The sequence below is a fragment of the Urtica dioica genome, chromosome 7 (genome assembly GCF_054948205.1).
Source record: "Urtica dioica subsp. dioica isolate 48M chromosome 7, U.dioica_male_clone48M_v1_H2, whole genome shotgun sequence".
Taxonomy (NCBI): domain Eukaryota; kingdom Viridiplantae; phylum Streptophyta; class Magnoliopsida; order Rosales; family Urticaceae; genus Urtica; species Urtica dioica.
The window spans coordinates 2,989,758-3,005,076 of record NC_142762.1 but is presented as its reverse complement, the minus strand read 5'-3'; the positions used below and the strand labels follow the sequence as shown (position 1 = coordinate 3,005,076).

Genomic DNA, 15,319 nt, shown 5'->3' with positions numbered 1-15,319 from the left:
AAGGGGGGCGGGCCCAGAATACCCGGGCCTCCCTCGCCGCCGCCCACTTGCCGGACAGTCCCGACATCGCCACCCAGGACCGGTGCGACTCTCCCTGCGCCCGGCTCGGCCGGCGCGACTCCTTCCAGGGCGGGCGCTCCACCAACGCGGCTTGGGCCCCTCCCGGCAATGCCTCCAGCACAGACAAGGCCGACGGGGGTCGGCCCACCTTCGTGCGGACTCACCTCGGTGAACGCACCTTCCCCCGGGCCGCGCGCGTCCCCGACGACGTCGGGGTCCCCTCTGGCGATGTCTCCGGTGCGCGTGCCCTCCTCCACGTCGGCCAATCACGCTTCGACCGAACGCAAATCGCCTCCAGCCATCTCAACCGACCTGTTGCCCACAAGCGATGATGGGGGCGCTGCGTTTTGGGTAGCCACAGGGGATGAGAATTGCGCCCAAAAATCGTCTAGGTTTACATCTTGATTCCCGAGCAGAGGGAAGAGGTCATCTTCGACGTACCCACGCCCCGACAGGTGGTTGGTAGGGTCCATTGGCACGTGTAGCGAGGCAAGATGAAAAGTTACCAGAAAAAGAAAAAATAATAGTAAAAGAGGCTCGAGTCAAACCTTTTCGCGATGGGTCGCTCCGGTGGGCCGACGATGACGGGAATCTTGAGTTTATCGCACGAGCTTCACTCGACGATAAACTCGGGGGGCTAATGTTATCGGCCCGACCCCGATCGCGACCAATCAAAGGCAAAACAGCGATCAGACTTGCCCCGGCCATTGATCGGCCCGTGGGCCGGCTCGGCCAATGGCCGGCCCAATAGACTCGGCCCAAGACCGAGCTCGGCTATCCACGGCCATCAGCCCGATGGCCTCGGCCAAAGGCCGGGCCTGGCTATCCTCGGCCTCATGAGCTCAACCTCCGCTCGGCCTTGTGAGCTCGACCTATTCTCGGCCTCATAAACTCGACCTCGGCCTCACGAGCTCGACCTCGGCCTCATAAGCTCGACCTCGGCCTCACGAGCTCTACCTCGGCCTCACGAGCTCGACCTCGGCCTCACTCTACCTCGGCCTCACGAGCTCGACCTTGGCCTCATGAGCTCGACCTCGGCCTCACGGGCTCGACCTCGGCCTTATAAGCTCGACCTCGGCCTCACGAGCTCAGATATCCTCGGCCATCCTCGGCCATCGGCCATCGGCCATCCTCGGCCAATGGCCGAGTCTGGCTATCCTCGTCCATCGGCTATCCTCGGCCATCGGCCATCCTCGGCCAATGGCCGACCCCGGCTATCCTCGGCCATCGGCTATCCTCGGCCATCGGCCATCCTCGGCCAATGGCCGAGCCTATGCTATCCTCGGCCAATAGCCGAGCCTATGCTATCCTCGGCCATCGGCTGGCCCGAGGTCGGCCTCGGCCAAGGGGCCCTCCAATGACCCCTTGGTCGCCTATAAATACAAGAGGCCTCCCCTCTTCCAAAGGTAATCCATTCTTGAGTACTGAAACGCTGCCAAACTCATACCTCGCTCGTTTCTCTCAAGTCTCGGCCCCTAAACACTTAAACCCTCTACAAACCACCTCACTCCTACTAATGTTCAGCGTCGGAGAGGTAAACAGGGGCAACCCCCCTGTTTTCCCTTTGTAGTTCACACCTCTTTGCTTGCCTTTCAGGTGCCCGAACAAGATAGACACCACCAACAGCTAAGGGACGAGTTGGGATACCAAGTCCGACACGCTCGAGCCCGAACGCGACCACTTGGTCCGGCCTTGGGTCGAACTGTTTGGGGCTCCTGAATCGTTGTCCGAAAAACGGCGACAACACTTTTAGTATTTTAATTTCCTAGCATTAACTTTAATCTAGGTTATACACTCGTGTTTACTAAATCATATTAAAAGCTCGAGTGATTCTAAGCTACCCTTAAAAACAATAAGTTTCGATATAGCTTAGTCATTAGGAAATTGTGACATTCTAGTCTTGATTATCCTAATAGTATTCCTTCACGGAAAAGCTCCCAGTAGAGAAGGTGAGACACTAGGTCTTCTTAAGTACCTCTCAGCTTAGCCTCTGATCGGCTTGGTGACAAAGCTCTCCGATCCGTTCAACTCATTCATTAATTAACTATCCTAATCCAATTAGACAATTTTGATGAATGAAATCCCATGACAACCATAAACATACGATACACGATCTAAGTTATAGCATACAAGCATGGCAAAGCAATTAAATAAACAAGCATAGCAAGCATGGTTTGATGTGTGTTAATCGTATCCTAATTGACTCTTTAAAAATAAATCAAGATGAGCCCAATCATATTGACCAATGGATTCAATTAGGCCCATTCTTATGTCCTTTAGAAAAATAAATCAATATCAAATTATTTAATTTTTCTAAGTTTTTTTATCGAAAAAATAAATTAAGTAAGGGCTCATTCCAATGTCTCATTTAAAATAAATCGATATCATAATCATTTATTTTGTAATGTTTTAAATAAAAATCATTAGGGCTCAGCCCATACAATTAATTAAATAAAACATTTAAAAAACTTAATTTTTTTTTTTTTTGGTAAAATTTTTTTTTTTTAATGAGTGGGCCCGTGGGCCTACTAGGGTTTCCGGGCTGAGGCCCGGACGAATCCTCTAATCTTGACCTAGGTCAAGTTTAGACTTGAGGCTGCACCGGACCGCCGCCGCCACGAGGGCGCGGCCCGGCACGAAGAGGACGGCTGAGACTTGTTACAAAATTTTGTGACAAGTTTTCTTGTGGCGTAGTCGTTGAGGCTTTCTTCGTCCGTCATGCTTCTTCGTTGTGTGTCCGTCTCATCTCTCGCCGATCGTCGTGATCAAGAACGTCGCTCGTCGGATTACAATAATAATAATAATAATAATAGATTTACAAAAAATCCTATACCCTTTGAATTTCGGGTGTACAAAAAATCTAGAAAAGCGAGAATCAAAAATTCTACGATCCACCACAAATCACAATTCACATAATCATATATTGAATTGCATGAACTTCATATCAAAATATAAATTCATTCAAACCATATTAAATTTAATCACATGAACGAATCAATTAATTAAGTAAATCAACCTGGCTCTGATACCACTTGTCGGGGATGATTCCCCCATATAACCATATAAATGCGGAAAAGTAATTAATTACGCTAATCATGAGCTAATTAATTCAATGATTATATGACAAGATCTAGATTTACGTTAATTAAAAAAATTATAAGAGAGCATGTAAGTCAAGCAACCGAAACAAGAGTAAACAAGTACTTACATTGATTTTCGGTTCACGAACTGAAAGCTTTCACAATCCGTCTTCGTCTTGAACGTACAAGCCTCCACACGATCAAATAAGAGACTCTACTTCAAGGACTCGATGTGATGACACCTTAGTCTTCCGAAACGTAATCTCCGAGACGAATAAGAAAGATGAGTGGGCACATTCTTTATCTCACTAGATCACGAAACTAGATGTTTCGAGATCTCTCTCTTATTTTACTAAGAATGGAAACGAATTTCCGAGGGGAAGAGAAGCAGAAGTGCACGGCCAAGGGAGGGCTAGGTTGCACGAAATTTCTCTCAAAAATTGCTTATTTTTGCCTTCTCATGAACCTCTATTTATAGTAGTAAAAATGAGATATTCATCGAATCTTCCACAATATTTTATTTCCTTTTATTGTGTTCACACTAGTGGATTAAATCTAGGCCATTGGATCTCATCTAGTGAATCCTACTTTTTCTCTCATCCATCAGATCAATATCTATGGGATATTATTCTTTTATTTAAATAGAGAATAATTTATTTAGTGAGATAATAAAGGAGAATATATTATTCTCCTAAATATTCTCCTAAATACTTTCCTTTAAATAAGGAGAAAATATAGGAAAATATCTTATATTTTTCTCTCTCCTTTATTTAAACAACTAAAGAGAAGATATTAGTAAATACCAATTATTTATTTTCGAACTTGATGGCACACGGCCAAGGAGATTTGCGCAACTCCTATGCCGAAATTCCCAATTCGATTTTTCCATGTGTGCAAGGCCGAATTGCTTAAAACTCAATTAATCATTTATTTATTTGGTCCAACAATAAACAAATAATTAATAATTGTTTATTTACTTGATCAAAAAATAAATAAACAATTCTACCATAAATATTTATTTAATTCTGCGAATACCCGTTTTCCAGAATTAATGCTGTCAATCACAATTACTGCAAGTGAGATCAATAATGATAAACATTATTATACAAAAGCTCTGATCCGCCTTTATCAGAGCCGAATCGGGGACTATGGACCTAGTAATAGAAGCTTAACAAATCCGATGAAAAAGACGAAATAGTCCTTCTCTTTTTCCATCGATTCGTTTAATCTTGGTCAAATACTCCACCTTGTCAGCCAAGACTGAACTCTCCTTTATACTATAATTATATTTACTCATCATGACGAGTGTCCACTGATATAGTCAGTTCGTGATCAAGATCCTCCAGGTTCAACCCGTGTCAAGAGAAGTCAATTTTTCCGTTATACTTCTCTTGATACATATCAGCCCTAAGCATTGTTGCTTCCCCAGCGAAAGATTCTTTGAAACGTTACTTACTTCGAAAGTGCGCGCAATCTATCGGTTCTGGAATCAACCCTTAGGTGATAGAACATTAACCTTCTTTCAGGAAGGCTGGATTCCGTATCTGTAAATCATTTCCCACTCGAATTATGCTCTGAGAAAAATCCCAAGACATAAGCTGTGATTAGCATGAATAGCCTTTTAGCGAATGAGTCAAAGAGCTCAGTAACATAACCCAGTGTCCATGATCACTTCAGGATTTAGATCAAGTCTCACTGTGACCATCATAGTAGCCTCGGTTAGTGTGTCGTAACGGTCCTTAAACGACACATCTACACCAAGATCTGTCCGGGTCGTACACTTACCACAAGTGTAGAATGCTCCCACATAGTGATCAGCCTTCACCCATGTGTTCCACATATATGACTTTAGATATAGTTTTCCAGGCGTATATCTGTCATCGACCATGTTTTAGCACACCGCCCGAACTCAGGTGCCCAGCACGTGACTCAGTTAAATACAGAGGCTATGGAATAATGAATGTTTAATAAATCTCATTAAATAAGAAATAACGCTTTCAATTCAAATAGATAATAAACGTCAAACTTTATTTTATTAATAATTTCAATGAGAATTTACATAAGTATCTTCTCGTGGGCAAGAATTCCTAACAGTGGTCACACCCGAGCCAAGTGTGTGAACTCAAAAGTCTCGAGTTGAGGTTCCTCCAGTCGAAGGCGTTCTTTGAGGAGAGAAGGGGGTGAATGGGGAGTGTGACTGCGCTTCTTATGAGATGGATACGTACCCGAGTTGCGGGATCAAGTCATGACGTAGTTCAACGTGTGTGTATATGCTGTTTGAGACGCAGAGCCTAGAGGGTGTGCTCGACGGAGGAGATGGAGCATGGAGGATTCCTCGGCGGCGTTTCAAGTATCTAGAATCGAGTGACCCGAGAGAGAATGTGTGTTTTCTCTTTTTGAGATGAGGGACATTCTCAGTGGAGAATTCCGGGCGCCACCGTGTGCGTTGGAGATAAGGAAAATTCTCAATAGAGAATCTCGGACGCAGCTTGTGCGCGAGAGATTAAGTGCTCGATTAGAGGAAATTGTGCGTAAAAAGTCAGTGGCAGTGTTTCAGAACTCTGAGAGTGAGTAATATTGATGAGGAATGAGTATATCTCTCTCCCTCATTGAGATGTGGTATTTATAGTGGATGTGGAGCTTAGGAGGGCTCTTGGACACACTAGTGGAGTGCGCCACGGATTTCAGGCAAGCAAGGCAATTCTGGAACGCGCATGGAATGCATGGGTGCGTCGAGTGGATGGCGCGGTGCCATGTCTTCTGCGCGTCACGCGCACGCTCTTTTGAGGAGCGCGCGATGGTGAGCACTGCTTCGTGTGCGAATTTGGGCTCGGAATTTCGGGCTATCTCGAATGGGCCTTAGCTATTGTAGGCTTTGCTTGGTTTTTTAGTGACCCGACCCGTTGGGCTTTTAGAGTTCGGAATTCCACGCAAGTCGCGCGGAATTTAAAGTTTCGGGTTTTTCGAGAACGACTGACAACATGATCTATAAACATGGGATGTGGGCACGCTAAATCAACAAAATATTTAGTTGTCGTGTACAAGAAGAGCATCTGATGAAATATAATTTAATATAAAATATGATTCTTCTGCTCGATCAATAATTTACTTATTGTGTTCTTTTTTAAAAAAAACAAGAATGATCATTTCCATTAATTATACGGACGGTTCGCTAATATTATATGAAAAAGTACATAAAGGACATTCCAAAATCCAACAGACGTCGGATTGAAAATTGAAAGAGTTATGGGCAAGGACGTGTGCTGCATCATTTCCCTCACGGGGAATGAACTTGCAGCAACTACCTCCAAAGTCCAAACCACAAAAGGAGAGCGCTAATATTGGCGATCATAGCCTCAACGAGTATTGGAGGGCTGTCGCCTGCAATTGAGACATCACAGCCAGCTTGCAATCGACATCAATCTGCAGCCCACGGGTTTTCCCTAACCGCAGCCCCTCCCGGATAGCTAAACACTCGACCACAAACGGTCCCGAACAGCAGCCCATTGGAAATTTACTTATTGTGTTCACGTGCTACTACCAATTGCCTTTTCTTTTAACATGTAAACTCTTGAAAAGAAAATGATCCAGTTAAGTATTCGATATTGACTGAAATCAAAATATTCACTACTACTAGGGCATCTATTAATTCAGATAACATTATGAAAAACAAAAACAAAAAAAGAAAAAAGAAATTCTGACAGTGGAATAAACATTAGATCCAGATGGAGAACGAATTTCCAACAAAAAGAAGCAAATAATTAACAAAACAAAATAAAATAATTAAAGAAAAAATAATTAAAAAAAACAATAATTACGACAAACCAATGAAGAATACAAAATGATGCAATGACTCACAACCGAACTAGACAAAATTTAAAAAGGAACAAGCCAAATATAGACACCAAGTGACTAGTCAGTCAGGCGATGATTTTCCCCGCAAGAACTGGAAATAATGGTATTTATTTCCCAGTGGTCAGGATTCAAAAACACCCACTTCTTTTTCCTCTTTGTCACCGAGAAATAAGCCAAAAACAAGATTCAATGAAGAAATGATCAAGCTCTTTCAGCAGTACTTCAATCAAATTCCTTCATTTTTCTAATGAACAAGAGAATTTGACCAAAGTTCTTTCTACCAAATAGAGATCCGAACTACATGATTGCACACGAACAACTTCTATCGGTCCCATTTTCGAATTCGTCGTCTGAGAAATCTACTTCACTGTCAATCCATCAGCGTATATGAAGAATGGTAAGAATCTAAGGAAAACAGAGGCAAAACCGGGAAAATAATGTACGAGAAACTAGGAAAGCGGGTCGACGGAAAATAATTTGAATTCATTGCTTAGTTTGCAGGAATTTTATGTCAAGGAAACTAATATACTAATAGACACAACATGGAATTGATGGCAACAATTTACATGTCCTAAAAACATTGTGTTCTTCCAATTTGTCACGAGTTTTTTTCTTTTTCCCTTTTCCGAAAATTTGCTCATGATTTTCCTATTACATCCTTTGACATGTGTTCGTACTGCAACTTCAGAAGAAAATACCATGTAGAACAAGAAAACAAGGTAGGATACCTATGCCGAGCTTTGAATTCAACCGAGGAAATAAGTTTGTCTATTTGCAAACAGTCCAAGTGTTTTTAGATGCTCAAAATTAAACAATGACATGTTCAAATGAATTATATTTACAGGGAAAAACTAAGTAAAAGCGTTTTTTTAGTGGGCGCCACAAAATAGAGAGGTCTGAACATGAAGATTATATGCCATGCAGACACTAGAGAATGTGCATCGGGATTATCAAAGAAATTCAAATACAAAACAGCATGGACTTAACTAAAGCTCTAAAATATACTGGCATAAAACCCATTTCTTTTTGTCTAAAACTACAATGGTCACCTCCGAAAATGATAGTTTTAAGATGATCTGTTTTTAACTAAATGCATGTGCAAAAGCAAAACTTGTATCATCCAAAGAATAAAAAATAAAAAAAGTTCTTGACATATCAATGCTTTGTCTCTCTACTAATAATGAATTGTGACAAAACTAGTAACCCTCTTGAAACAATATCTTGTGACAATATTATGTAGTTTTAGATGCCGAAATTATCATGTTAAAGGAATGATTGTAGATGTAAAATTAAAAATATAGGGTCTGGCTTCCTCTATCTTTATCAAAGTCTCCACTTTATCCCCTCTGAAGTCCCCCAATTAATTGTTTTATTTGATATTAACCTAATGCCCATAACCTCCTCTCTTCAATCATTTTACATTCAATAAATCTACCATTGTCAACATAGCCCCATTACTTTGCCCTACATTCAATGGACAAAAACAGAAGGCAAACTTGACATAGCATTAACGCTGTAGCATGAGGATTATTAATTGTGTCAAGCTTGTCTACACATATAATAGAGATTTAAAGAAGCATTAGGGCTATACAGTGAGTTTCACCATTGAATGCATACAAAAACTAACATCCTTATGTCCATAGAGTAGAGTAAATATACAAAAATCATGTATATATGCGAGAAAAATTTATGTTACCCACAAATTTCGAGAGCTCCTATAATCAAAACGCACAAACACTGAGTGAAGACTCTAAATACAAAAATAAAATAAAAAGGTCAGTTATTATAAGAACACGATACCTGGGCTCGAATTCCTTGATCTCAGCAAGCTCACTACCACAAGCATCCGTCCATTGAACTTTTCTCCTTTCAGGGTGATCAAGAACATCAGTACACTCTTTATCAAGCGACCTCGCGAAATCATCACTTTGCTTAGTAACAGAAGCCGGCATAATGTTTGATGATTTCTTTAAGCTACTTTTGAGGGAATCTTTTCTTTCGCTACTAATATCAGTGGGTTCATCCAGGCAGTCGTCATTATTCTTATTTTCTGAAACACTCGTCCCGGGCAACACATCCTGGTGCTGGGCGAGGCCCACTTCGAGAGGCGAGGGAGCGTCGGGCCCGGCGGAAGTGCGACCAAAGCAGACAAAGGAAGCGCACCCGCGGGCGAGTCGGCTCTTCGCGGAAGCCAGCTGGAGATCGGGATCGGATTCTTGGTCCACCAACTGGTACTGATTCCACGGCGCAACTCTCATGGGTTTGTCTTCGTTCTTCTGGCCGAGTAGTAGAAGGGTCAGGCCTTTGCTATACCCGGAAGCCGAAGACGAGAAGAATCCTCCTCCTTCTACTGCAAATAACATTGGCTCTGCTCATCTGGGCACAAAGAGATCGCCTTTCTACCCCGACAGCCCTCCCTGAAATTCAGAAACCAAACGCCGTGCCTTTCACTCATTCACCATTTCTTGTTATCAATAAAGCTGTGTCACACAATACACAAGCTCGCAATGTACTAGAGATTACAATCAAACATTTCAACGACAGCATAATAAACCATTGCGTGTAAGATCTGTAATTTAAAAAAAAAAAAAAAAAAAAGTAACTATGATTCATCAGCTTGCAAAGCTGATCATTGATTTTTCGGTTTTATTTAAAGGTACGAATTCTACAAAGCAGAAGATTCAAGTCGAATCTGGAGGATACAGTGAAAAATAACAAAGAAGCATTATTTCTACTATTCCTCTCTGCAGAAATAAATAGCAGTAACGAGTGTAATTAATGAGGTCAGAGATTTCAACGGAAAAGGACGTTTAGATCAAACAACATAGATTTGATCTTCGACGTGTTACCAAATAACTTCATAAGCTACTCCTTCGCTCGTTTTTAATTCCCAAATTAATTGTTACTAAAAATTGATCTTCCTAAGAATAGGGAAGATCTTTAGATACAGCAATCTATTTTAAAGGAAAGACAAAAAAAAAAAAAAAAAAAAAAAATGCACTACTACAAACTTTAAAAAGTAGTTAAATTACGACATCGAGCACACCTTTCAGCGAATTAACTATTTCCACAAAGTCTGTTCGTTGAATACTTAATCTCAAAATCAACAGCTAAGAGAAAAAAAATACGACGATTCTCAGTGAAACTAAGGAGATTTTCCCGGGATAGCAAACAGACGAAGTGATAGAATCGGATCAAAGAAATATGAAGAAGAAGAAGAAGATACTGGCAATACCTCTGAAGGGAATCGGACTCTCTGCGATCGAGAGGAAAAAGAGATCTCGGGACGATTCACTCGGTGGATACAGTTTCTCAGATCGAGAGAAAACCAGAAAAAGTCACCGAGGAATCGAAACGAATTAGAAAAGACCGAGAGAGAAACCAGAAAAATAATAATTATTGAATTAAATTTAAAAAAAAATAAAGAAAAGGGGAAAAAAGATGGGCGTACTTATGTCTCGAATTATTTAAAGGGAAGATAGGGGTAGTATCCAGGATTGAAATATTCGGGGAATCGGAAGAAAATCGGTCGGTATATCGATTTTTGACATTTATCGGTAACGATATAAATAAAACTGCTAGATATCCAGAAAATCATCGATTATCGGAAGCAAACCGGATTGATTACTGTTACTCATAGAATTCGCCGAGCTTAAACGATATAGTCGGTATTCCGAGAACAAAGATATCCAACAATAGAGCTCGTACCCAAAGGTCCGAGGACTCGTGAAAGTTAAGGAGCGAACGTTCATACTAACAAATAACGGACCCTATTACTCAGAATTTCGAAGAGAAGAGAAGACAATAGGTCAAAAGAAAAGGCTAGTCGGACAATAAAACACATGTAATATTTAATCAAAACGCTCACATCAACGGTTAGCACCGAGGAAGCATAAATAACCACCCACTCTTCATAAAAGAGAGGGAGGATCAAATAACTGCCAGGGAACGTGAGGCTGATCACCCCACGATTCCTAGCACTCTCCCACAACACCCACTAACAAATTCAAAAGCCCCCAGTCTTCTATAAATAGTTACTTCGACAAGACCAAAGGGGATTCACGTTTTCTGGAAAGAGGAAGAACTAGATATAGCTCTGAAAGATTACTCTCATTTAGTTTGCTCTCTTTTAATAGATTCGTCTTTATTTAGAGAAAGTCTTGCCTAGATCCTGAGAACTCTCGAGGCTGCGTACTCGGAACTCAGATTACTTCGTGAGATAGGTGTAACCAATTTTTTGTTGGAATTGATCTACGGTTAAGAAAAAGTTTAACGCTTCGAGCAAGCGGCGGAATTTAAAAATTTTCTTTAAAACAAGTAAAACGATTTTATTAAACCTAGACAAAGAGCAAGTACATGTAAATAAAAACTATAAATGAGCATTAAATAATTTACTAACCTTTGAGAAGCTTGAACGTGGAGGAGCCTTCAGAAGGTATAAACGTGTTGTCGCACGAAAAAGAACAACGATTAGATACATCGGGCGGTTCGATCCAAGGCCGGACCAAGTGACCGCGCCCGGGCCAAAAATGGGAGCTCGTAGACCGAGCTGCACCCTGCAGACCCTGAGGTGTGTTTTGGGGGGTGTGACCGTGCCAAAGGTTGGCTGCCTACGTACCCTTTAGTCGGGATCAGGTCAGAACGTAGTTCAATTTGTGTGTTGAGGACTATCTTGGGCTCGGAGGCTTGAGAATCCAAGGCTTTAGAGTATGACCAGGCTCGTAGCTTCTAGTGAAGACTTTAGAGGGGTCGCTTGCCTCGTAGCTCGGAGTTCTAGCTCAATGGCCAAGAAGCAGGAGAGCAGTGTGCGGAGGCTCGGGTCGCAGAAAAGGAGCGCGCTCCCTCTCGTGGAGGGGGGTCCTTGTATATCTGAGCCGAGGGGGGAGGAGTGCGCGCTCTTGGAAATATCACAAGAGTGCGAGGGAGGAGAGAATTCTCGAGTGAGAAGTGTTGTGGGAGAATTGGGATTTGTTGGAATGAACCAGGATTATTCCTTCCCCAAGGGGGGGGGGGGGGGGGGGGGGGGTATTTATAGTTGTGGAGAGAGGCCTTGGACCGGCCCCTTGAGGCCCACCGGGTGGCCGGGAGCGGAGCGCGCGAGGCATCACGCCCAGGAGGGCGCAGGGCGCGCGGGGCGTGCCGTCTGGATGGGCGCGGGACTTGGCCGGGCGTGGCGCGCTTGGCGGCAGATGTGCCCGGACGAGACGTCGGGATCGCTCGGCCGGGGCAACAGTGGTGCTTGGCCGGGGCGGCAGGGGCGCTCGGCCGGGGCAGCAGGGACACCCGGCCGAGGCAGCAGGGGCACTCGGCCGGGACAGCAGGGGCGCTTGGCCGGGGCAGCAGGGGCACCCGGCCGAGGCGGCAGGGACACCCGGCTGAGGCAGCAGGGGCGCTCGGCCGGGGTAGCAGGGCGTGCGCGGGCCGGGACGCCGGGGGGCGCGGGAGCGCGCGCGGGCCGGGAGGCCGGGGGCGCGGGAGCGCGCGCGGGCCGGGAGGCCGGGGGCGCGGGAGCGCGCGCGGGCCGGGAGGCCGGGGGCGCGGGAGCGCGCGCGGGCCGGGAGGCCGGGGGCGCGGGAGCGCGCGCGGGCCGGGGCGCCCGGGGCGCGGGAGGGTGCGCGGGCCGGGACGCCCGGGGGCGCGGGAGAGCATGCGGGGCGGGTCGGCTGGGGCGCAGTGCGCGCGCGGGCCAGGCGCGCTAGGGCGCGCGAAGGCCCACTGGGCCGTGGGTGCGTCAGGGCCCTCGGGCCCGGAGGGCCGGGGCCCGTAGGGCTTCCGGCCGGCGAGGCCCGGCCGGTCTTGAATTTTTTTTGAATTTCCGGCGTCCCGAAAACGACCGATAACATTAGCCCCCCAAGTTTACGGCTTACGGGACGTAAGACGTGAACTTTAGAAAAAGAAAGGGCGTTGAGGTCATTTTACCTTCGGTCATGAGAGACCGTACGCGCGCGTGTTCTCTTTTTTTTTTTTTTTTGTTTGCCGGACCCCTGGGGGCCGGACCGGGCCGGCTGGGCAGCAAGACTCGCGCGCGGCCTGGCGCTGGGGGATTGGCGCGCGGGCGAGGCCGGCCCGCGGGCCGAGCCTTGTGTCGCGCGCGCAGGGGGGTGGGGGGGAAGGAGCAGGGTTTTCTCCTTCCTCTCCTATAAGTAGGAGAGCCCTCTCCCTTTCTGTTCACACTTGGCAGCCTGTGGGTAATTGGAAAATTCCTTTTGAGTTTGAAATTTCCCCTGGGCAGCCGACTTTTTTCCCTTTTTTTAATGGGGAGTGAGCTTGTTTCCCACGTTGATGATCCCAAGGTTGACTCTTCTTGCCCTCTCCCAAATTTTGGGGGGGCGGCCAAGGGTCCCTTTGAGGAACTCGACGGGATTCCCATCTTTGTCGAGGAAGACTCTGGTGCGGCCGACAAATGGCTCGCAGAGTTGGAGACTGACGCCGCGGCGATAGCCGAGCTGGCGGGACCCGGGAGCGGCCTATCTACCAGGCGAAGGGTCCAAGGACTCGCGTTCGTCACGGTTGGTGATCAACCTAGTTTCCCGCGAGGCGTCCTTTGACGCCCCCTCGCTCAAGCAGCGAGGTGAAGCGACGGTGAGTGCTGGGCTTCCTTGGGCGTCTAACTTAGGCGCCTCGGGTGCTGAGCTTGCGATAGTGCCGTCCGAATCTTTTTTGGACGAGATTTATTCCGACGATTCCCTAGGGTCGGGCTCAGAGGGCCCTGAAGAGGACTTGGAGGCTCCTCCCGCGAGGGGGAAGGAGAAACGTAATGGGAAAGTGTTGGCGACGACCTGGTCGGCTTTCGAGTCCGCGGAGGCTTCGGGCTACACTTATGCCAGGTAACTGGAGAGGACTCGTATGTACGGAGGTGCACCGAGCACCGAGGAGGTGCGCCGGGCGAGCAGGCCCCCGAGTCCCGTGGCTCAGCCAGTCGCTCCTGCTTCTCGAGGTAACTTTTACGGTTCTGTAAAAAGTTTTTGTTTTGACAGGAACCTGACCTTCGTTGCTTTGCCTTGTGTAGCTGCAAAGAGGCGAGCTAGGAGGCTGGCTTCCGCCTCTCGGGACCCCGTGTCGATGGCGGAGATCCGCTCTAGGGTCGCTGACCGCAAGGCGAGGGGAGAGCGTGTTGAGGCTGCTGACATAGCTGAACCAGAGCCTCGTGCTTCTTTGAAGAGGGCTTCGACATCGGCGCCTCCTGAAGAGCGTTCCGAGCCCAAGAGGGCAAACTCGGCGATGGAGCTGGAGGCGATAGAGGCTCGAGGGGATTGCTTCCCCCACCTCGAGGGATCCCCACTGTCCTGGTGGAAGGGCGTGGTGTCAAAGAGCGACATTGCCTTCTTCCAGGCGGGGGTTACTGACACTCAGAGGGTCAGTATTTCTGTTTCTTCTGTCGTAAGCGTAGGTTTTAGTTTTAACCCTTGCTTCTTTGTCGTCGCAGGCGTACGCGAGGGCCGTGCGAAGCGACAGGATTTTGCACGACTTCATCCGGCGCTTAGGGGCATCCCAGGAGGAGCTTGCTCGGACGAAGGCTAGGCTGGCTCAGGTCGAGCGAGGTTCGCACCCGGGGGCGGAAACCGAGGCGCTTCGAGACCAGCTTTGCGAGGCTAAGATGGAACTCCAAATCGCACGGGATCAGCGCGACGGAGCCCAAATGTCGGTGGCCAAGATGGCGGGGGAGCTCACCAAAGAACGGCGAGCTTGCGAGGTGGCGACCCGATCAGTGGAGATTTTTCGCACTGAGGTTACCAACCTTCGGAGGCAACTGGATGCTCGATCCGATGCTTTGGAGACGTCGCACCATCAGCTTGCTTCGAGCGAAGCGGCGCGTGTTCGGGCGGAGCGCGAGCGCGACTCTCTGGCGGAGGAGAACGCTCGCTTGTCATCCCAGCTTGCTGAAGTGGAGCGAAGAGCGTCCGACTTGCAGGATGACTACGACATAGGGACCGAGGAGGCCCATCGTGCCGGAGCGGTAGACTGTCGGGATGCGACCGCGACCGAGAACGAGGGGTTACTTTTGAATTCTTCGACACCTTGTTTCCCCTGCTAGATGAGGGTGCTGCTTGAGCCGTGTGGCTTCTTTTTTAGCGCGTATGTTTAGCGCTTTGCTTTCTTTTCCTTTTCTAGGATTTTATTTATTTTTCACGCACTTTTGTTCAGCACGTGTTTATTGGATTCAGAGCCGTGGCTCTTTTTATTTACGAGATATTTTGTTGCTTTCATGTTGAATGCTTATCTCAATTTTCGATCAATTTTACTCGTATATGCCTTCTTTGCGGGCTAACGTGGCCCGAAGGGCTTGTATCCTTACCAATAGTTTTGGCAGGTTTTGCGTCCCT

At 46.6% G+C, this 15,319-nt stretch overlaps 1 protein-coding gene across 1 annotated transcript; it reads right to left on the bottom strand.

The window, feature by feature from the left end:
- Positions 1 to 6,821: 6,821 nt before the first annotated feature.
- Positions 6,822 to 10,405, bottom strand: LOC149390132 (uncharacterized). Its single transcript, XM_089621055.1, has 3 exons — positions 10,231 to 10,405; positions 8,796 to 9,412; positions 6,822 to 7,362 (listed from the first exon to the last, which is right to left on the bottom strand). The coding sequence occupies exons 2-3, from the start codon at positions 9,356 to 9,358 to the stop codon at positions 7,293 to 7,295; spliced, it is 633 nt and encodes a 210-aa protein (XP_089477181.1). The 5' UTR covers positions 9,359 to 9,412; positions 10,231 to 10,405; the 3' UTR covers positions 6,822 to 7,292.
- Between the last annotated feature and the right edge of the window lie 4,914 nt (positions 10,406 to 15,319).

Excerpts from the sequence above, each read along its gene's own strand:
- LOC149390132 (XM_089621055.1), bottom strand. The coding sequence starts at position 9,358 with ATGTTATTTGCAGTAGAAGGAGGAGGATTCTTCTCGTCTTCGGCTTCC. Across the intron at positions 7,363-8,795 it reads ATCAAGGAATTCGAGCCCAG|TGAAGTAGATTTCTCAGACG; the intron begins GTATCGTGTTCT and ends ATGGATTGACAG.